The 23,535-nt window shown below is 36.3% G+C and overlaps 3 protein-coding genes across 5 annotated transcripts in view; 2 read left to right on the top strand and 1 right to left on the bottom strand.

Annotated features, from left to right (window-relative positions):
• Nucleotides 1-1,260: 1,260 nt before the first annotated feature.
• The window catches only part of LOC107671849 (transcription factor 21), a 29,183-nt gene continuing 6,908 nt past the window's right edge, over nucleotides 1,261-23,535 (top strand). The window contains exon 1 of one of the 2 annotated variants that reach the window (XM_016464840.1): nucleotides 1,261-1,322. The gene's annotated coding sequence lies outside the window, so the exon portion shown is untranslated. The other variant, XM_016464841.1, reaches the window with a different exon arrangement.
• LOC107671848 (TATA box-binding protein-like protein 1) lies at nucleotides 2,364-8,662 on the bottom strand. The gene is made up of 7 exons (XM_016464839.1): nucleotides 8,428-8,662; nucleotides 7,514-7,716; nucleotides 6,477-6,559; nucleotides 6,275-6,338; nucleotides 6,089-6,192; nucleotides 4,339-4,433; nucleotides 2,364-2,623 (listed from the first exon to the last, which is right to left on the bottom strand). Exons 2-7 carry the CDS (start codon nucleotides 7,646-7,648, stop codon nucleotides 2,544-2,546), a joined length of 561 nt encoding a protein of 186 aa, XP_016320325.1. The 5' UTR covers nucleotides 7,649-7,716; nucleotides 8,428-8,662; the 3' UTR covers nucleotides 2,364-2,543.
• The window catches only part of LOC107671847 (eyes absent homolog 4-like), a 77,375-nt gene continuing 63,031 nt past the window's right edge, over nucleotides 9,192-23,535 (top strand). Inside the window, exon 1 of one of the 2 annotated variants that reach the window (XM_016464836.1) lies at nucleotides 9,192-9,225. The gene's annotated coding sequence lies outside the window, so the exon portion shown is untranslated. The remainder of the gene's footprint in view (nucleotides 9,226-23,535) is intronic. The other variant, XM_016464837.1, reaches the window with a different exon arrangement.

Genomic DNA, 23,535 nt, shown 5'->3' with positions numbered 1-23,535 from the left:
AAAACTTTTATTTTGGATGCTATTAATCGCGATTAATCGTTTGACAGCACTAGTTTTAATGTATTTATTAAATCTTAAAAATATATGGCTAAAAAAGTCCTACAGATTTACAATTAAGGTGAGATTTAGGCATACAGAATATCATAGAGACTTGGGATGATGAACATTGTTTTTTCAGCAACCTGTTCTACAACAGTTACACACCCCATTCGGCTAAAAATTACTTTATAGGCTAATAGTGGTGTGAGGGTCAAAAACATTCATACACCCAATTTTAAAATGCTTGGCACTTGCCCCACATTGCATGTGTCAGTGACTTTTTGTTTTAAAGTGCATCATTGTAATGATCAGACACGTGTCTTGTTCTGCAGGAATCACCTGAGCAGCAGACTTCTGTTTGACAGAAGAAAACACGAGGCTGCAGCACAGCCCTCACAGGAGGAAAAAGCCCTCGCAACTGTTTGACTTTTTGCCTAGATGAAGAGTGGAAGAGCACAAGGGTATTGCAAACGACCGATTGTTCTTGGTGCCGTCTGGCAACTTACAGGACAGACAAACCTGTGACTGCACTTTTCAAAGTATTGAAGACATATAACTGATTGATGTTGTCATGGCTATAATTTAGCTTAATAAACCTTCCCATGGCATGATGGGTCAGAAAAGAGTTTATATGTCAATCTGATATATTTGTATTCTTTTTTTAAATGCATTTTACAAGTAGTTTTGGTACTGATTGAGATTTATATGGAGAATGTACAGCTTACTGGTATGAAACACTTTGGAAATTGTGCAATCATGACCATAATCATGCCATGACAAGTCAAAGCCAAGTTCTGTGTCAGTGTTTGTGTGCTGAGCACTACTATAGACAACACCTGAAGGTGTCTCTCTGGCAGGAGATGCCATCATGTAATCAGGTTAACTGCAAATCGGCATGTTATGTAATATTACAAACTGAAAGTTTGTTCATTCAAAAATATATGTGATTATAGTCAAAAATCACATCTCTTTTCTCTTGCTCCAAGTCGTTTTGATTTAAACAAACATTTTGTTTTGTTTACATTGAAATTTTTGAATTAGATTAAAAACACATTTGATAATTATAAAACAAAAATAAAATGCATGTAAATAAAGTTAAGATTGTAGCGATATGCTTTTCTATAGATTAATGTTTTTCCAGTAAGCCAGCGAATTATGTAAATTTAATCATAGACATGACTTCCCTGAGGTAAATGTGACGTCACGTGACTTGCTCACAAGCTGTTTTATCGACGGTGGTTCAAACACTTATTGGGCGAATACATGAGGCATGAAACGTTTCAGTAATTGGGCGAATACATGAGGCATGAAACGTTTCAGTAAGTTGCATTTTATCTTTTATGACCCTCTAAAGTTTATCCATGTTTTTCCCGCACTGTATTTAGTAAAGAGGAAAAGATGATTGGTTTACTCGCGCCAAATACTTTAATTTACAGCGATCTGTCGCGCCACAGAAGAGCGTCAAAACGACATTTATTGTTAAATTTTCGCAGTATAACCAAACACATTGAAAACTCATTGAAAACTTTTTTACTTTGCTTATAACCGCGTTTCAAACGGCCCATTGTGACTAATCTGCATAGAGTTAGAATATGAATGGCCTAAACTTGTTTGTGCGGATGAAATTTAAACGATGAAATGAAAGAATGAATGTAAACGTGATAATAGCATAAAAGATAAAATAATAATCAAATTAAACATTTAAAATAGTTACAAAACTATTAAGTGAGGCAGTGGACATGCAGTACTTTGAATGACCTGTGGGCCTAAATATGAGTAATGCTGGGGTATTCCTCTTGCAGACACAGAAGCAATGACTTAATATAGGGATTATTTTATTTTGTTTATAATAAAATACAAAAGTTTTCACATACTACATAAACATATGAACCAACAACTCCTTCACAACCCAGAGTGTTCTTGTCCATAGTATACACCAGATATACATCACCTGCTGTTTAAATGTGAAGTGTTTGCCCTTTAACTTCTCGCTTCTGACATATAGTATCAATAAAAGAGCTCCAAAAATGTCACTAGAATCAAATTAGCTAAAATTTCCAAGAAGTTTCAGTAAAACGCGATCCTTAAATGTCACTGCTTGACAAGGTTTTACTTTGGTGTCCATGCATTATATAATACAGTTAATTCAAGTGTTTATATATACACAATGTCAGCAACACAATGTCAATGCACTAATGGTCCTCTTCTGAGCTTTAAGAGGTCGTCATTAATCAATGTAGGGTCCGAACACCAAAGTCAAGGTTCAAAGGCATGACTGAAAACACACGACCCAGACCCGCTTGGACGTGAAATGGCAAATGTAGGGTCCGAACACCAAAGTCAAGGTTCAAAGGCATGACTGAAAACACACGACCCAGACCTGCTTGGACGTGAAATGGCAAAAGCTGCCTTGGAGACACATACAGTACAACAGTTACAAGCCTTAAAACATTCAATGATAAGGTGCTTTTCATTTCAAACTGGTGCCTATGTGTGTGTGTGGTTTATGACAGAGCTTTCTGACACTCAAACAGCAGAGGATAAATCTGCTCCACTGCGGATGCCACGCTCTGCACATTTGGTCCTAGAGAGAGGGAAAGACGGTTATTGATAGGATAAGGTCTAACATTAGTTCAGCTTTTTGTTTTACAAGAAAGCAGGTACTAAACAGTGGGTTGCATTAAAGGGGTGGTTCAGCGATCGGTCTGTGCAAGAAACTGAACAGTATTTATATCGTTTTTTTACCTCTGATGCACTAAAATGCCTGAACTGTACTGCGCGTCCTCGACACAGCCTGCTCACCTACATCTTGGATGTCCTGGGGGTAAGCAGATAAACATCACATTTTAATTTTTGGGTGAACTATCCCTTTAATGCTTCATTTTGTTAAAAACGCATTATTTTTCACATAATTTACCTTTATTCCACACCGCTCTGTCCCTTCTCTGAGAAACGCGCTGATCAATTTCTTGCTTTTATGAAGCCCCTCCCTCAGAAATAGGCAACTTTTATATGCTGTTATTTGTAAATTCTACTGCTTATGTTAGCTTTTAATATACAGTTTTATCCTGATTAAAGCTTCAATACAGTACGCGTGCATGTTTAACGCTTCTCATAGCTATGTGAAAATAAGTGTATAATTGTAACAGTTCATTGTTGGAGCTGAGCTGAATGAGAGAGAGAGAGAGAGAGATGCAGAGCAGGGGGACGCGAGGAACAGTATTAAGAACCGCTGCTTTAGAACATTGATTTTGAAACCTGTGAATCCATTAGAATCGTTAGAAGACAGAATCGCGATTCATATATGAATAGATTTTTACGTGCACCTCTAGTTTTCTCTTCCTCTTCTCTAAAGCAGCGCAGCATGGCCTCGCCCCCTTTGCTGTCTTTTCCCGGGGGCGGGGTTTATCTGGGTTTGTGATGTCACGGGAAGTAACTTCTTGTAGTCCCTACCAGCCGTTTTTGTAGGCATTAAACTGCCAGAATTTTAAAAGACGATATCTCCGTTTGCATTGAACTTTCAGCTTAGTAACTTTGCAGATATTGTTTATGCTCAAACAGCAACATTACACACTAACTAACGTTAAAAAAAGTGAAATCGCAATGAACCACCCCTTTAATTATTCATGGTTATATTTGTGTGAAAATGATTTCATGCAGAAATCATGAAAAAATTCTTAAATAGGTTTACGCTTAAATATAAAATAAAATTTTGATCCAACTCAAACCATGCAAAAATATGAATTAAAAAAAAAAGGATTTTTAAAAATCAAACCTAGAAACATTAAGCCGAAATGTTTTATCTATTATTATATTAAGTAAAATATGCTATAATATTATTTAATATTTTCTGCACATATAAAAACACTAAGACAATTATTAATTAATATCACTGATGAATAAAAACATTTGAATCTTAAACAAATAAAAAGACTCCAGAGCTTCATTGTAGCTTACTACATTATATTTGCTCATATCCAGACCTTCAGGATTTATACAGTCCTGTGGGCTGCCTTTAATGTAATGTGGCTAAATAATCTGGGAATAATTCTTACTAATGCAGTAATCTGTATGAGCTCTATGGAGGCAAGCACTGAAGTCTTGGAAATTTAAAATTCTTAAGTAACTTGACACTGAAGTCATTTTTATTGGTAGTTTTCATACGAATTCATTAAATATTACAGACTGGCATTGTATTCAAAGGTTCTTCAACTGTCCAGATATTTGCAGTACATTCCAGATAAATCCAGATTATGGTAGTGAAAATTATACTGAGCGAACGCTGTGTGAGTGGTTTACCTGTAACAGTGATATTGCCTGTGGAAAACACCTGCACTGTACTCCTGAGGTTTTTAATTCTGTATGACGCAGCAGGATGGAGCTCGGGTTCATAGCTAAAAATACACACAGACACATATATAGTGATGAGACCTGCAATCCAGCTGTAGGAGAACATGTTCCTTGGCATGTTTTGATATTGCTCAATGCCGCATTCACCATTTCACCACTAGAGAGCACTGTTCCCCTTTTTTAGACCCTTAAGGTTCCTTTGGAGCCGGTGTTAACATCCGTCTCTGGCGATCCAATCACAAGTGGTCAGGCGAGACACATTACTGTTCACAGCTGGTATTAACATGCATCTCAAATGTGCCTCCTGTGACCACTTGTGACTGGATTTCATTGAAGGGAAGGTCTCAGATTTCATCACTACATCCATCACTAACTTGTTTAAACCTGTATTTAGTTCTGACCAGTTGTCAAATTGGCCCAAAACGGATGTTAATACCAAATGTAAACGAGCATGAGCACAAATTGTATGTTTACAAAGCCCCTCCATTACACATTTCATTACACCAAATACACAAAATAATGTTCTTTTTAGCAGCATCATATGACCCCTTTAATTGCTTTCATTAATACTAGCCATCCACAACACAAATGCACATACTATTAAAATACATGGGTATAATGAAATTTCTGTGGAGTTTGAGAACACCATGGGAGCAAATATAATGCAGGGTTCCCACGGGTCCTTGAAAGTTTGTGAATCTGAAAAAAAAATTCAAGGCCCTGGAAAGTTTTTGAAAATAAACGTACATAGATACATGTCCTTGAAAGTGCTTGAATTTATTTTGTGCAAGAAGTTTTCTGGAAAAAATTACATATTATTCCCTCTGGTCGACTAATGTGTTATTTCGCCAACATTTCATGGCCTATGCAAACTAGCTTGCTTGATTTACGTTAGTTACACGCATTTTATGCGTTATGTTAAGTGTTTCCCACTTGAGACACTTTGTGTTGTATATGGCAAGCCAAAAGAGTCAGAATTAAATTTATGCTGTTAAATACAACGGTTTTTACCATTTACGCGCATTTTTTTTTACAGCGTCTGCTATCAGGACGCCGTATTTGACGGCGCTAATGCTGTTTTAAACGCCGGAAAAAACTGCGTTTTGTATGTAAACGCGATTTATCTATAGCGTAATTCTGACTCTGCTGGCTTGCCATAATTGTACGTTGTCATGACGTTCACGCACACAGGAAACTACTACAATGGTACCTTACCGTTTCACAGACACACCGTGAAATTAATGTTGAATTGCTTTGCTTGTTAAGATAATGTTAACCCATGAGGCAAGAAAAACTTAAAAGCATATTCATATATCTTAAAACTTCTGATTACACGAGCCTAAGCTCTTTTCAATAAAATCCATGCAAAAGTTAATATCAGGTCATTTTAGAATACAGTATAGGATGTACCGAATATTCTTCAGTTTTATGCAATACGACAAATAGAATATCAGATCTCTGTCATATGGCCAAAAATAAATGCAAAAAAATAAATAAAATGCTTTTTTTGCATAGTTGTGTTTGACACATGAAAACTGTAACAATGTATCTTACAAGGTAACACGGTGTAACCTTGCTCTCACTTGAAATGTGTCCCCACATTAAGTCCTTGAATTTGAGGGTATTGGACCTGGAAAATCCTTGAAAGGACCTTGAATTTTAAGTTAACCAAGGTGTGGGAACCCTGATAATGTCTTACCTGGCAATAGGTCGGTTATTCTTAGTGAACTCGATGAGACGGATTTGAAAAGGCAAGGAGCACACCGCCAACACATTGACAACCTTAAAGTCCGAGAACCTCACCTGCAGATGAGATTATAACAATAATACATCATTCAGAAGTTCTACAAAGCTGTTTACGGTAGCTATTAATCAATTTAGACACCTTGAATCCAATCTTCTGCAGGCAGCGGGCCAACCGTCGAGCACCTAGTTTGGCTTCTTCCTCACTAAACAAAAATAAACATGCATGAAATTCACCAGATAGAAAAAAGATAGGATTTTAGAAGACATTGATGATTTCAGTAGCACAAACAACTCTTGGCTTATTAGTATTCTGAGAATTGAAAAGCAGATTTTAGAAAGACCTTGTTGCTCCAGTGCAAATAATTTTCCCTGATGACCATATAGTGGCAGTGATACGTGGTTTCCGCAGCTTCATCAGGACTTTCTGGAAAAACATCCACAGAACATAAGCAACAACATGCGTTAATGATTGGCCATATACTGATTAATACTGCTGATACTGATGATTTTGAGCAAAAGGTGAAAACATGGCACTTTCCATGAATTGTGCACATGTTGGTGTCCCATTACATTATTTTTAAGCTGTAAGGGACAAAATGCATGTTTTGTAACAAAAACACTAGACATGTTAAACGATTATGTAACACAACTGACATAGCAGGAAAAGTTGCTAGTCTTCAAAAAATGTATAACATCAATTGGACCCTTTCTCCTGCAAATCTTCTCATTTTGTTTCTCAAATATGTGACCCTAGACCACAAAACTAGTCATAGGTCGCACTAAGGTTGTGCCGATAGACGATAGTATTGTGTATCGATGATAGACAGAGATCTCGCCTGTGGCTGATGCCTTTGACGATAGCAAGATTATTATTATTATTATCATTATCAGGCTAGTAATACTATAATTAATATTAGGGCTTATTTGTTGCATTAGGCCTACATTTCTTTTACCGCATTTTTACATTATTGCTCGTTCTAACCAATCACACACGATTATGCTGAGCTTATGAATGCAATGGCCAATCAGGGATTCAGATGAGTCATCACTGAAACAGCGGAGTTCTGTTGTTCAGCACGCACCGAGTGAATTCTTAATTTTTTGGAAAAGATTGAAAAGACTAAAATCACACAAATTTAAAAAGTGTTTATAATTGCATTTAGACATGACAAATTTATTAAGTAGGTTTTGAGACAATAACATCTGTACATCATTTGAGTGATGTATAGTGATGACAAAATGAGTAAAAAAATTTTTTTAAGAGTTTAAGGTCATAATAATACGGTTACAAATCTTTTCATACTAACATTCGTAAATCCAGAATATAGGTGCTTAAGTATAACAACTCCTCTCCAAAGGTGTAATTGTCTAGACTTACTCCCATTTCAGGCTTGTAGATGACATTAGACCCCTCTAGGCCGATGGTACGCAGGTTTAGATGGCACCTGGTTCTGAAGACAGATACGACATTGGTAATGATGATATCAAGTGCCACATCATTACTGGGTTCCATGGAGCCGCTGTAGATGTTTTAAGCTTGACAACCCTTTTACAGATGCATGTCACGTTACAAAACAAAACCTGCAAAATACATAAACGTAAGAATTTTTCTCCAGGTACTGGGTGGTTTTACGTTACATTTTGATGTTAGCTAAAGCTAAGTTATACCTGCCTTAAATGACTGGTAACCAAATGTTATCAAGGTTTAATACCCACAATAGGTGGTGATTCATTAACTATGACCACTGTGCTTGAAACAAAGGCACTTAACCCCAGCCTTTCAATGGGGAATGATCCCTGTAATAAATGCACTCTAAGTCACTTTGAATAAAAGCATCTGTTAAAATGACCACTTCTATGTACTAAAGTGAAATAGCTCGCAAGTTTAGCTGCTGAGATGCCTACTTGAAAAATATCAAAGCAGCCATTATTTTACATTCTCTATTTTAGCATTCAAGCTGTGTCCACAAAGCACTGGCACACGTTTTAAACAGATCAAATGACAAAACAATAACGCAGCAACTCCTAACAAACTGATTTACATTTCATTGTAAAATATTATATTTCATCACAAATGAAGGCAACACAGGCATCAGCAGGAGACAATAACATTAAACGTGCATGCTAGCTATTTAACGTTAAGCTCAAACACTAAATAACAGAGCTGCACCGTTAGAAACAAATGTAAATATGCATGCAAAAGCGACCATAAATTAGTTTAAACAACACAGAGACGTTTAGTTAATAACTAAATGAATGGCAAGCACACTGAGCTAAGAAACTTTCACTTACTTGACTGATATGGGCGTCAAACAGTGCGTCCGAGAGAATCTTATTATTATAAAACGTGGTGAGACGATCTTAAAACAAGTGTTCAAATGTGTTAAAAATCTATATGAATAAAATTAACGGTTGGAGAAACACCAAAAGTAAACAAAAGCGTCAACAGACAACCGGCGATTGTTGTCAAGGATGCCTCAGTTCCTGCGCGAGATGAGAAACTGTCCGTTCAAACACGCTACAGCGCCTCCACACGGATGGGAGAAAATCAGCGACACAAGTTTTAATGTAGAACATACATTTTCCTTCATAACTGAAAGCCTACTAGTGCCATCTTTTGGTAAAAGAAACATTAGTCTGTGCCAATAATAATAATATACTTTGCATATTTTAAAACTTGATCCTGATATTGAATTTAATAATCAGAATGTTAAAATACGCCTCTCATGGGCCAAATATGTCCCACAACTTTACCTGCCATTTGTTAAAATAGCAACATTTCTGCCTGAAATCTAAATTTCATGTAAATTCAAATGTATTGAATTAGAAGATAGACTAAAATAAACAGAAAATAATTATGAATCCTTAAAAAACTTTACATATATGTCCAAAACAAAAATAACAAAACAAATAGGTATTTTCTATAAGACTTTTTAAATAATGTTTTATGTTTTGTCAGCACTTTTTGTCCAGACACACAATTTAATTATTATTATTTTTTTAATCAGGCAGTATCAAAGTCAGCCTTCATCCTAACGGCCCATTTTCCATTTCACCTGCTAGGAGTTAAACAGCATTACAAAGACACAGGTGAGTGTTATAGTTGTTGTTGTTGTTGTTTTTTTCTGCTGCATTTCATATATGAATATGGGTAACATGAAACATATGAAATATGGTTTTGTTGTAAACATATTTGCAGACTATGCTGAGAGTTCACTAGACGAAGCTGACTATCAGTTTGAAGTGTAGTATGATTTCATGCGTCCACTGAAGTAAATGCTATTTGTCAATGGGTATATTAAATATTTTACACTTCTTTCGAACCAGAAGTTGTTAAACCATGTTGAACCAATCAAGTGATTGACAAGGAGAAACACATTTTGTAAGAAAATGAAGGAAGCAGGAGTTTGCACTCCAGCATAAGTGAATACCTCTTGTAGCAAAGTGAGGTATAGACCCAGTATGATTGGCTGGCGTTACCCAAACAGGTGAACCTCAGTGTTTGTACTTTATCATGATTGGTCAGTTGGGTAGGTTTCATGAGCCAATTAGTGCCTGTGTTGTGCATTTAAAAGGGTGAAGTGTTTGGTTGCTTGGGATGCATCATCCTTGGTACTGCCCCTTTGTGACATGTGGCGCTTTGAATGAGTGCTAGCAGTTGGGTTATCCTCCTGTCTGTTGTGTACTGGCTGTTGGCCAGTTTTCAGGTTTGTCCCTGTTTTAAAAAAGCCTTTTTGCCTGTTAAATGGAGAGGCTTATTACCTTTTGTTTGTTTTTAGATATGGGCCTGCAAGTAGCTGTAATCCTGCGTGGTGAGCGACCATGTGTATTGCAGCATTGTACCGTTTTCTTGGTAGGTATGGGTAGTTTAAAGTTTGTTTTAAACAAGTTTTTATGCGTAAATTGTTCAATGTCCAGCAGGATTGATTGCACATCCAGGGGTTTCTAATGATCTTAATTGAAGCGTAAGGTGTATTCCGGGTGGCGTAGTCGACTATAGGATTTCTTATTATTGGTAATTTTTCAATCTCCTGACCACTTACTGCCACACTCTGAACATGTTGAACTAGTTAATCCAATGTAATTACTTAACACTTAAACAATTGCCCGTACAATCTCCCCTATACTTAGGAAAAATTGTACATTGGCCATCTGTCTGACGGTATCGTCCAGCACTGCATTGTGTCCGACACTCTTTTTTCCGAGATATTATTCACAGCTTTCCACGGCTGTGTTTATTTTGTCCTGTCTCAGGTCCAGGTTTAAGGGGGTCAGCAGCTTTTGTCTGAAGTGGACACATCTGGACAGAAAGCATTGTTAGCGGTTTTGCGGCTTCTGGAAAGGTGACTGCAAAATTGAAGTAGCCACTCTGGCATGACTAGGAGAAAAGGATATAACTGAGGGTTTTCAGCTGTCTGAATGGACCTTCAGCACTTTTAGTGAATGAACTCGTGACACCTAGATTATGTGCTGAACCAGCCTCAGATAAATCTAATTTATTTGATATGATACTAACAGTAAAGTCTCTGGACAAAAGTCAAGTTACCTTCATTTTGATAGTGCTTTAAACAATGCAGATTCACAGTGATAAACAGGAGATAACAGACTCAATGCTGATTAGAGAAATTTAGCATTTAATCACTTGCTCACCATTGGATCCTCTGCAGTTAATGTCCAGTGCAGTAAAAGTCCATTTAACATCTTGTGAAAAGCTGTGTGTTTATAAGAAACAAATCCACCATTAAGACATTTTAAACTTCAAACCACTGTTTCAAGCGAAAAATATGAGTGAACTATCTCCAGTGAAAAATTGTCTCGTCTGAATCAGGAGAGAAATATGCACAGAACAAGCAATGTTTACAATTGAAAACAGTTCTAAACAAATGTGTTGGTGGATTTTGATGTGGGAGGGCAATAGGGGGTGGACTTTTTGAGGAAGCGTTATGGACTATGTGCTAATATTTTGTCCAGAAGCAACAGTTAAAAACATCTTAATGATGGATTTGTTTCTTACAAACAGTTTTTTTGCTTCACAAGAAGTGTGTGGATTATTGTGATGTTTTTATCAGCTGTTTGGACTCTCATTCTGACGGCACCCATTCACTGCAGAGGATCCATTGGTGAGCAAGTGATGTAGTGCTTAATTTCTCCAAATGTGTTCTGGTTAAGAAACAAACTCATCTACATTTTGGACAGTGTTAATTTCGTCAACGAAGACGACGACGAAAAATATTCGTTAACGAACATTTTTTCTGTGACTAAATTTATGCCATGTCTTCGTTAACTAGACGAGACGGAACTATATGTTATTTGAGGACTACAGGACATTCAAAATACATCCTATAGAATAGCCTACCGGCTATTGTCCTTCAAAATGTGCGTCCCTGTCATTAGATTGCAATCGGATAAGGGGCATTTGCATATCTAGTCTCAGTATGGCAGCCGCAGTTGACAGATGGGCTAATAAAACGCGAACTAGCGATCTGAAACAATGGCCTCAGCACCCGAAGGGGTAGGGATAAGGTGACCAGACGTCCCGTTTTTCCCGGGAGTCACAATTCCTTGTCGATTAACTTAAAGTTAGTGAAGGTGGGATAGGCGGAATCGAGCTGATAGACGTGCTCTCTCTCGCGCACGCTCCTCCTCTTCAGTTCTCATATCTCAAATACACACACAGCAGTCCAAATGTCTATCGTTTAGAGTATCTCACGTAAATACAGTCGGTTATGGATTAAGTGAATGTAAACAGGTGGGTGAAAACTGAACGTGTGTCATCCATGCATGCATTCCGTCTTAATGGGACAGCATTCTTAATTAAGTACCTATCCGTGTCATTAATGTTAACCAACAAAAGATGTTAAACAAATATGTTAAGTAAACCTACTGAATCTGAAAAACGAGTTTAATTTGTATCTCTTTCGTATTTGTCTTATTGTCTTATTCTGCTTCTTTTTCAAAAATTATATATTATATATGAACAACTATAATTTTTATAAGTTGCTCCCTTTTCACTACTGTTAAAGGGATAGTTCACCCAAAAATGAAAATTGTCAATTTATTCAAGTTTTTCCAAATTCAATCCTTGATTCAAATTTCTCATGCTTATTTGATTTGGTCTAAAGAGAGAAGAATTAATGACTATTTTTGTTTGAAGACTACATATAAAATAGCTACCAAAATAAATGTTGGTAACTGCAGTTTGACTAAAAGTAATGACTAAAAGTTGACAAAAATGCAATGACTTTTCGTCGACTAAAACTATGAAAGACTAAAATGTGACTAAGACTATTAAGCATTTTTGTCTCAAGATAAAGACTAGACTAAATCAAAAATGCCTGTCAAAAGTAACCCTGATCTTGGATAGCCTGAGGGTGAGTAAATGTTCATTTTTTAAGTGAACTATTCCTTTAAATGTTGATTAAACCCCAAAGGCAATTTTACTTTCATCCTTCCCTAATTTTTCATTCCAAAGCATTTACCAAGCCATTCTGATTTTACTAATTTGGGCTCGCCTGAACTCTGTTGCACTCTAAGACTCCAAACTGGACGTTTCCCAGGCAAAACAGCACAATAGCTTCAGTGATTCAGTGCTGTTGTTTGGTTCCTCCTTGGTTACCAGATAGGCTTTGTGAAATCTCAAGGGCCTCTCTGGCAGAAATATACTGAAGTAAATAAAATAAATTGTGTGTGGAAAGCCCTGTAAAGATGTCCAGAGCTGTTTACTATAAAGCTTGAGATTTAAAGCAGGTTAGCGCAGTGTCAGACCACAAGCGACGTCGGCCACGCCCCCTACCGCACTGCAACTTCAGAGACTTAAGTGTGTTTATAGACTATAAAATAGACCTTAGCATCATTGAAATTCTCTTCCTGAGAGAAATAATACGTTGTTCATTAAGATAGAAGATACATAAACAGACCGAACAGGCAGAGTAAACACATTCTCCATCACTCCCTTGCTCCTCCGTGAGCCCTGCCCGTCCCCGACCACCAAGATCCTCTCGGATCTTCTGTTCTCCTATCCGCTCATCTTTTGGATGGGGAAAAAAATAACCATTGCTTTTACTCCAGTCGATTCCAGAACCATCATTCTTGTTTACCGCACTGGAGGTCAGAAAAAGGAAGTGCTATCGCTTTTATCTACTCTGCCAAACAGCATAAACACAGCCCGATGGCTTAATACCAGCATGACGCACCATTTGCATGTTACGCTAGTACAGAGGACGTTAAAGGTCGCGCAGGACTCGGGTCGGAGGTTAAGAAAGGGTCAGTTCCGTTGGAGAGTGTTTGGGGTTAGATGAGGGGCATTGGACGGCGTAAGCTTGCAGGAGGATGTGAGTTCTGGAACCCTTTAGAACCCTTGTAAAAGTAAAATCAAATGCATCTGGATGCCTCTTTGTCTAGTTTGAAGACAGAGATGCTGAAACGCCATGTCATATTAAACATTGTTTGTGCTGTTGGATGTGTTGCTGAGGTAATGAGTGCGATTTGTAAACAAGGAGGGGTGGAGCATGACCCTCCACTCCATGTTTACATTGGGCAGAAATCACAGGAACCAAACACTGGGATTGCTGCGCTACAGTAATGCATTCTGGGTAATGATACACACTGGGGAGCAGCCATCTCAGATATTCTCTTCTTTACAGATGAAAATGCTTTTGGGCTTGTTTTTACAGCTTTATCTCAAAGGCTTTCAGGTAAATAAATGAAGTAATGTGCATAAAACCACTTCCAGTAATCAGGTCTTCCTCAGGCCACCAGAACAGGAATGGGCATAGTGCAGTTTCATATATTTAGTTCTATTTTATTTTATTTTATTTCTAGGCCATGTTTTTCCCCAAACTGATTGAATTCTTTTGATGTGAAATTATTTTGTGTGACATTATTTTATTTTTTTTTTTAATGGGAAAAGGTTCTCAAACTGTGGCGTTGAGGTTGCAATGAATGTGCATGTTATTTTAATAGATGTGAAATTATTTTTTGGATGCAATAATCAGAATATACACTTTTTTACATTATAATAATATAATTTATTATGCATACATTTTCTATATAATTACAAATTATACATTCCTACGTCACTTGAAAAAGTGCTGTTTACCTTAATCTCACATAATGTTTTAATTGTTTTAACAGTTTGATAATTTCCTACTACATTTTCCTCTTTCCTTGACTTTGTGCAAATATATACAGTATAAATCAGCCAAAATGTGATGTTTCCTGATAGCTTGTAAATAAAGAAGCAATTTATGGAAAAACTTCCCAGCTTTGTGAACAGTTGTGCCATAAACTCATAGAGAGCGAGACTTCTCAGATCTCTGCATCTTTATCACATCTGGCAAAGCAGAAAAGAGAGCAGGAAGAGAGTGCAGGACTGAGAAAGATAAAGTGATAGAAAAAAGAAAGAGAGACAACCACAGTCAGAGAGAGACACACACACCTGCTCTATGCACTGGTTTGTTTTCTACAAGTGATTTAAAGGCAGTAGATTTATGCACACTGGAGTGTCTGGTGTTTTAGCACTAAGCCGTAAAAAGAGAGCAGACGTAGGATCTGAGTGTGAGAGAACAGACTATGTCTCAGCCATAAACACAGATCTGGGAACTTCCATGTGTTCACATCATCCATTCTTACCAGCTAAATCAGATCACACACGACCATCGACACACACTGCTTACTTCTACCACAAGTTTGCTGATCAGTGCTTAAATGTAGTTCAATCATTTACATAGAAATCAGCTTCTTACTCTATTAAATCCCAAAATGTATAAAATAATTTAAAAAAAAATTGTGTGCCACAAATGTCAAAATAATGACTTACGCCCTGTCCAAATACCCACACTTGCAGTCTTTGCACTTGACCACAAGTGTGCGTAGAACTTTTCATTACCTGATGGGACACACTATAGTGTTGTAAAAATGCAAGTGTTTACAGAGATTTATTTTTAGATTCAGTACTTTGCATTTTTAAATAAACTTCTAAATGTCTGTTCAGTAGTCCCTATAACAGATGACACAATTTAATTTGTGGTGCTTCTAATTAAAGGGGTCATATGACGTTGCTAAAAAAGTACATTATTTTGTGTATTTGGTGTAATGAAATGTTTATGCAGTTTAAGGTTTAAAAAAACACGTTATTTTCCACATATTGTACATTATTGTTTCTCCTCTATGCCCCGCCTTTCTGAAACGCGTCGATTTTTACAAAGCTCATCGGTCTGAAAAGTGAGGTGTGCTCTGATTGGCCAGCTATCCAGTGCATTGTGATTGGCCGAATACCTCAAGCGTGTGACGGAAATGTTACGCCCCTTACCATACTGTGATGCCGTGGCCCGGTGCGACGAGACAAAAACAATAAAACCCATTATAAACGAGGCATTTGTTGCATGCAGTGGGGACATAATTACTGATTATAATGACTTATACTGTCTTTTTACACATTGCGTTGCATCGCGCCGCGTAAACATAAAACCATGTCTGCATTTTTGATCGGAGAAACGACAAACAACAAGCGCTACTCTACGCTGCCCAAAACTCGTGTTTGAATCGTCAGTGGTAAATCCATTAAATATGAAAATGTACATTGTAGGCTACTTTCCCAGGAAACAGTCCTCGTCCTCCGTAAAATGCATTGCACACACGAATATTTGGGTTGAACTGTTCTGGAACAGTGTTGTAAATACAACTTAACCACTAATTTCTAGTTGTGTCCTCTTTTGGAAGGCCAAACAAAGTAGTTTCGCTTTCACAATGAAATGCAGCATCTCCACGACATGGCGGTGGCGGCAACAACAATACTACAGCGAGAGTCAAAATTCTTTCTTTGCGTGAACATTTGGGCTGTGTTATGCAAATCTTCCCACACAGTGACGTAGACATGTGTGGGCATGTTTCAACGAGGCGTTTTAGGAGGGCGTGGACGAGTCTTAATTTTTATAAAGTATATCTCTTTGGGTTTGAGACTTTAGTCTTTGCAACTTTAGGGATCTTATCTATTCACGAACAGCTTGTAACACTCCAAAGAGAAAGGAAAATTTGAAATCACATCATATGACCCCTTTAAGTGATTAAAAAGCAGTTGCAAATGTTGTACAAAATAATTATACTTATCTTTGCACCAATAAAACATGCAACACTTTGTCTTACTACCAAAGTATTTGTACTATCTATTTTTTTTTTTTTTTTTTAACTTACATTGGAAAGGTTTCCGTAACCTCTTGCAAGATCTATGCAAAAAGTCTCATTATTTATTTTCAAAACATGATGCATGATGGGATACACTAAGCTACGAATAGCGCTCTGGAGCGGTATTCAAGATATTGTGGATTTAGTGTGTGTTTAGGGCACTGCACTTTGGCGTTTTTAAGACCTGGGACAGTCTTGCGCACTTACTTCCTGTCGCGCGCACGCTCTCTCAAGTGGCCAAGATCACAAGTGTGGGTATTTGGACGAGGCATGCGTTTTCACCGTCCCCAACTCACACCATTGGTTAATGCCAGTGTTGCTGTTGTTGGTCTGTTTTGGATGTTCAGATAAACAGAACAGTGTTTTTATAGCACCACAGTATTTACACGTTTCGGGGATATCACCCTTTGAATTTCTTACTTATATTTGTCTTGCCATATTAAGTTAGGATAGAAGAAAGTATTTTAAAATTCAATAACTACTGAATATTTTTAAGCTATTTTGTAAGCCATTTGAACACCATTGACTCCTCAACTACCTGCCACTACGAATATTTGTCTTGCTTTTCCGTGGCATTTCTGTTAAATGCACATAAACAGGAAGTTCAGGCTTGGTCGAGGAGCTGGCACAGGTGAGGATGGAGGTCAGAGGTCAGCTGGTTTCTATGGCGATGGAGTGCTTGGGTGTGGTGCTCTGGCTGTGTGTGGACTCAGCAAGAAAGGCAATGAAGATGTGTTTATAAAGACGAGCCTCTCTCATCACAAACACCTCTCTCTTCTCCTCTCTGCCTCTCTATCTTTCTCTCATCCTCTCCTTGAGATAAATAAACTGATAAAAAGCGGGAGGAAAAGGCCATGACGTCAGTCGGGCCCCTAAAACTGAGTGATGTCACAGCTCTCCCTGACCTCTGCTGTCACTCAGGCTCGAGTGTTTTTATGTGAGGGCTTCTCCTCTGAGTTCAACTGCTCAGAAAATAACAAAGCTGGACACTTTTTGTAAATCTACTACATCTTGCACTGTGGAACTAAACATTAGTTTGTGCCACGTATGCACTGCAAATTTTTGCGAGTGACAAACGCATTAGGCTAGTTAATGCTGCATGTGTGTGGATGGTCACTCCTACTTTCCCAAACTCGCAAAGTTTTGGCGGTTTGTTTAATATTTTACAGCACCGTGCCTCAAGAGAACAATCATTGCCCAAAAAAGAGTGAAATCACTGTTTTTATGAGCTAGTTATTCAGTCTTGTTCTGTAGTCATTTAATACATTTTGTGTAGAATTCGTTGTCAGTATCTAATTATTTTTTTCAGGAGTAAATTCGGGTATAAATTGTTGTGGTCAGTTTATTGGCTTTCACATCTTAAATTGTTAAATGTATTGTATCCTGGGTTATCTTGTTCGATGCTAGTTAGTTAGTAGTAGAGATAAACCCATAATCGATTTGACCAATATTTTTAATAATATGGTATTTTAAATGTGTAGCTTAACAGTTAGTTTGTAAGTATTCAGATCACAAAAAACTTTGTATAAATAACAATTGTTATTATTAGTAAAATATTCATAATGCATGTTTTTATTGTATTTTGTCAATAAATACTTTGTACTATACTACAGCAATTAGGCCTAATTAAAAACTGATTACACATATTGTTTATCAAAAACTTAAAATTATTTTTGTATTGGTCATAAAAAGGCAATATCTGCTTTTAATAAGCTCTAGTCAGTAGTTAGTCCTCAGATTTTGTTATTTCAAAGTGTACATTTGTAAACAATGGTTATTATTCTTATTTGCATGTGTACATTACTGTTCACATTTTTTTTGTATAAAATTAATATTTTTATTTAGCAAGGACACAAACTGATAAAAAGTGACAGTAACGGCATTTACTGTCGTTTACAGTTACAAAAGATTCTATTAATCAGAGAATCCTATAAAAATGTATAATCTTTTCAACAAAAATATTAAGCAGCATACTAATGGCTGCTGAAAATTAAGCTAAAAATGCCATCACAGGAATAAATTACATTTTAAAACATAATAAAATGTACATAGATATTTTAAATTGTTATTATATTTTACAGTAACAGTATTACAGTCTTACTGTATTTTTGAGCAAATAAATGCAGCATTGTTGAGCATAAGAGACTTCTTTTAAAAAATATTTTAAAAATAAATCGTAGTAAAAAGGCAGTTTATGATTAGTTGTTTTTTGCTAAATGACTCGCTGTAATAGTCTCGCACCTCATTGTTTTACACTGTAATGCTTTAGAAACCATGGTAAAGTGGTAGTTACCCTGCGCTAACCCTGGCCTTATATCCGAATGTTGGGTTAAATGTAGTGTGAAAAATGTGTGTGTGTACAGATTGTGATTAAGCAGTCAGAAGAATACATGACTGTATTTAGCAGTATAGTGTGTGTATGTGCCCAGTGTGCAACCTCTGTTTTAATCACTATTAAAGAAAGGTGGTTTGTATGGCATGACATAATACAAGTTGCCAGTCAGTGACCATCATCACTCATATGAAGTGTAAGCATTCCCTGGCTGGGATTGTACAAGATTTTGTTTTCTTTTTACTGGAAGTACCAAAATATCTGTGGTCTGGTGAACCCCAGTGAGTGACCGAGGTGGTGAGACAGTACAGATAAGACGGTGAATGACTGTTTGACCTCAGACACATACGTCACTGTCTGCTGCGGTAAAGTGCACATGTAATGAGAGTGTGTTGTGTTTTCAGGGGGTAGTGTGTTGGAGTTTTATCCAAAAAAACATCAACACAAGTTATAATGCAGTTTATGCTGGCAATACTTGGTTAATTTCTGAAAGATTATTTTTAGCTTTTGTTCTATTATTTTTGCTTGTTGTTTTGTATGACCTTTATATTTTCTCTGTGTTTGTTTATATGTTTTGTATTTGTGTGTGTGTGTGTGTGTGTGTGTGTGTTTGTGTGTGTGTGTGTTTTAATGTTGGCCTGTGTAAGTCAGCCAAAGGCTGGACTGTTTTAGAAAAAGAATTCCTAGAAAAGAATCATTTATCATTGTCATGGCAGCCCTCATTTTTAAATCATAACGATCCAGAGCATAATGAACATAACAGTCAGATGACAACAATTCACCTCTTAGATCTGAGGATGTTATTAAAACTCAAAACCATAACCAATAAAAATCTTTCAAATATGTGAGTGACCCCAGCAGAGAGAGATTAATCATCAGACTCATTCACATGAGAGTTATATTTCTCCTCTTGAGTTTCATATCCTGTTACAATGCATGGGTGACTGCATGAGTTCAGCAACCCTCTTTCTTTCTCTCTCTCTCACTGTATTTGCATGAATTAGCCAATGTATCACAAATCTTTTAATCAATTTAAAATTATTTAATTATAAACTATGAATATCTTCATATATATTTTAAATAATAATTGTATTAAAAATATATTTATATTACATACAGTGCCCTCCATAAGTATTGGGACAGTAAAGAAAAAATAGATGGTTTACCAGCTAAGAAGATCAGCACTTCTATAATGGGTATGAATTATTAATTAAATAATAAAAATTTATTATACATTTATTATAAATTATACACCGATATTTTAATAAATGTAAATACATTTAATAAAGTATTTAAAATTATAAAAATGTTAATTACACACATACATTTAAAATAATTAATAATTGTAGTGTGTATATATATATATATATATATAACAATACACATAATTTGATACTGTTATTTCTTTACAATTATTACAGAACTAAATTATATATAGGTAGTGTATATTATACAGTGCATCCGGAAAGTATTCACAGCGCTTCAATTTTTCCACATTTTATGTTACAGCCTTATTCCAAAATGAATTCAATTCATTATTTTCCTTAAAATTCTACAAACAATACCCCATAATGACAATGTGAAAGAAGTTTGTTTGAAATCTTTGCAAATTTATTAAAATAAAAAACAAAACAAAAAATCACATGTACATAAATATTCACAGCCTTTGCTCAATACTTTGTTGAAGCACCTTTGGCACCAATTACAGCCTCAAATCTTTTGGGGTTTGATGCAACAAGCTTTGATCATCATCATTTGGCAATTATCTGCCATTCTTCTCCTCACCTCTTCACCTCTCAAGCTCTGTCAGGTTGGATGGGGGTAGATGCACATTTTCAGGTTTCTCCAGAAATATTTGATTGGGTTCAATCTCAGGCTGTGGCTGGGCCACTCAAGGACATTCACAGAGTTGTCTATAAGCCACTCTTGCTGTGTGTTTAGGTTCATTGTCCTGTTGGAAAGTGAAGCTTCTGCCCGGTCTGAGGTTCTGAATGCAATGGATTGGGTTTTCATTAAAGGGGGTGTCTTCACTGAGGAAAGGATTGAGTTTGCCCACACCGCCATAAAGCCCAGATTGGTGGAGTGTTGCAGTGATGTTTGTCCTTCTGTAGATTTCTCCCATCTGCACATGTGATCATGGAGCTCAACTAGAGTGACCATCAGGTTCTTGGTCACCAGTCTAGACAAGGCCCTTCTCCATCATTTGCTCAGTTTGGCCAGGAGGCCAGCTCTAGGAAGAGTCCTGGTTGTTTCAAACTTCTTCCATTAAAGGTAACAGAGACTACATGCTTCTGTGAACCTTCAATGCTGCATAAATATTTCTGTACCCTTCCCCAGATCTGTGCCTCAATACAATCCTGTCTCGGAGGTCTACAGACAATTCCTTGGATTCACGGCTTGGTTTGTGCTCTGACATGCACTGTTAACTGTGGGACCTTATATAGACAGGTGTGTGCCTTTCCAAATCATGTCCAATCAACTGAATTTACCACAGGTGGACTCCAATCAAGTTGTAGAAACATCTCAAGGATGATCAGTGAAAACAGTATGCACCTGAGCTCAATTTTGAGTGTCATGGCAAAGGCTGTGAATACTTATGTACATGTGATTTTTTTTATTTTTAATATTTGCAAAGATTTCAAGCAAACTTCTTTCACGTTGTCATTATGGGTTATTGTTTGTAGAATTTTGAGGAAAATAATTAATTAAATTCATTTTGGAATAAGGCTGTAACAACAAAATGTGGAAAAAGTAAAGCGCTGTGAATACTTTTCGGATGCACTGTATATATGAACTGCATAAATTAAAATTCTGAAATATAATTATTAAACAATATATTTGTTATTAAAGTATATTTTATAAATTACTGTTCTAAAAATATGTGTATGTATATATATATATTGAGAGAGAGAGAGAGAGCATCCCATAGTTATGCTGTAATACAAACGTTCGAAACTGTATAAGAAATTGTTTCTTTTACTACATCAGTATTTTGATGTATTTAAACATTGTCAATAACTGCACAGGCTTTGAATGTAATCCCAATGATCCTCCTTGGTTTCACATTTGTCTTGAATGGAATATTAAACAATGTACGTTTGCATTACAGCATAGGCATACAGAATCAGGGTAAATAACTTTCATTTTGAGCAACTGTTTTGTTTTATCTAAATTGTGTTGGATTACTGCACCTAGGCCTATGTAAATGTCATTAAAAGATGGAAAACGGCACTCTCTTTTTACAAGCCTTGATACAATACCATTTTTTCTCTTCTCTGTTACAAGAGAAGAGAGAAAATGGTTTTGTTTTAGGTGACTAAAATAGACTAAATAAATGATTCATGTTCTCTACTTCCCTAATGATGCTGAAAATTCAGTTTTCATCACAGAAATAAATTACATTTGAAAATATATTCAAATAGAAAAGTAATTTTAAATTGCAGTAATTGTCACGATACTGTTGCTGTGTAGGAGTGCGGAGCGAGGAGACTTTTACTAATTTTAATAATCAAAAGGAAACAGGCTATTATAGTTTTTATTAATATTTTAAATGAACTTTTATATTATTTATTTTATATTTTCAGTTTTTATTCATCTTATTTTTTAATTTAATATTTTTTTAAATATTACAATTTGGGTTTAATCTTTTTTTTTTTTTTTAGTTCAGCTTTATTTTTTATTTATTTCCCGTTAGTAGTTTTTTTTCTTCTTATTTCAGTTATTGTCAAGTTGAAGATTTTTCATCTAATGTTTACATTTTATTTTATTTTATTTCAGCTTTATTTAAAAAATAATGTCAATTTAATCTCAAAATTATCAAAAATGTTTTAATAGTTTTAGCTTGGTAAACCATATTTTTTAAAAATATTTTAATATATTAAAAATAAACAAAATGTTTAAATATAATTATATATAAATTGTCATTTATTTTCATTATTTTATTTCAGCTTTATTCAAAGTTATTTTAAAGAAATTATCAAAAATGTTTTAATAGTTTTAGCTTAGTTAACAATAATAATCCCAGTGATTGCTAGGGCAATGCTATGATGGTGTGGGTGGTTCCCAGGGTGTTACTATGTGGTTGCTAAGGTATTCTGAATGAATAGGGTGCTTTGGATGGTTGCAACGGGTGTTGTTAAAAACAGTTATGCTGCATTTCACTGACTAGATATATCTGAACCAAAGGGTTCTTCCACAGCCTAATAGGGAAGACATGAAGCTGAAGAGAGTGACACAGACAGAATATCTCCAATCTTTTGGACAGTGGAGGTTTGATAGTGGAGTTTTGCTGGGAAGTTTGGGGGTTGTTAGCTGTCTGAGCTGTCCTCACTGGTCTGTACTCTCATCCTGATGATAACACGCTCTCTGTGGAAACAGAAACCTTTAGCTTTATAGATTGTACTGGCTCTGCTCATTTCAAAATCTGTCCCATGTGACTCCCTCCCACAGTACTCGCATGCACAAAGATTGCATCCTTCCATCTTGGCCTCTCTCTTCCTATCTGTCCCGCTCTGTCTCCATCATAGTTTTCACAGTAATGAAGTTTCATGCACCTGGTGAGTTTGAGCGTGTGTGTGAGCATAGACTTTAAGCGATGAGAAGAGGAGCAGTAGGTTGAGTGTGATGAAGCACATATAGAGGAGAGAGTCATTTATCTCTGGCCGTGTGAGAGATATAATGTAAATAACCTCGGCCTCACACGATCGATTTATCAGACCTTCGGCTCAATCTCCCATAAACAGCTTTGGGGTGACCCCACATCTGTCCGGCCGTCCCCACATGTACAGCTTTAAGATGAACCCAGAGTGTGTGAGTGTAAGAAAGCCTGCCTGCCTTTTATATAAACTTATCTTTAAAAGAACGGCCTAGAACTGGATAGAATGCCA

Source organism: Sinocyclocheilus anshuiensis, unplaced genomic scaffold (assembly GCF_001515605.1).
Source record: "Sinocyclocheilus anshuiensis isolate Anshui unplaced genomic scaffold, SAMN03320099.WGS_v1.1 scaffold1089, whole genome shotgun sequence".
Taxonomy (NCBI): domain Eukaryota; kingdom Metazoa; phylum Chordata; class Actinopteri; order Cypriniformes; family Cyprinidae; genus Sinocyclocheilus; species Sinocyclocheilus anshuiensis.
The sequence above is the reverse complement of the archived record's forward strand: the minus strand, read 5'-3'. Positions and strand labels throughout refer to the sequence as shown.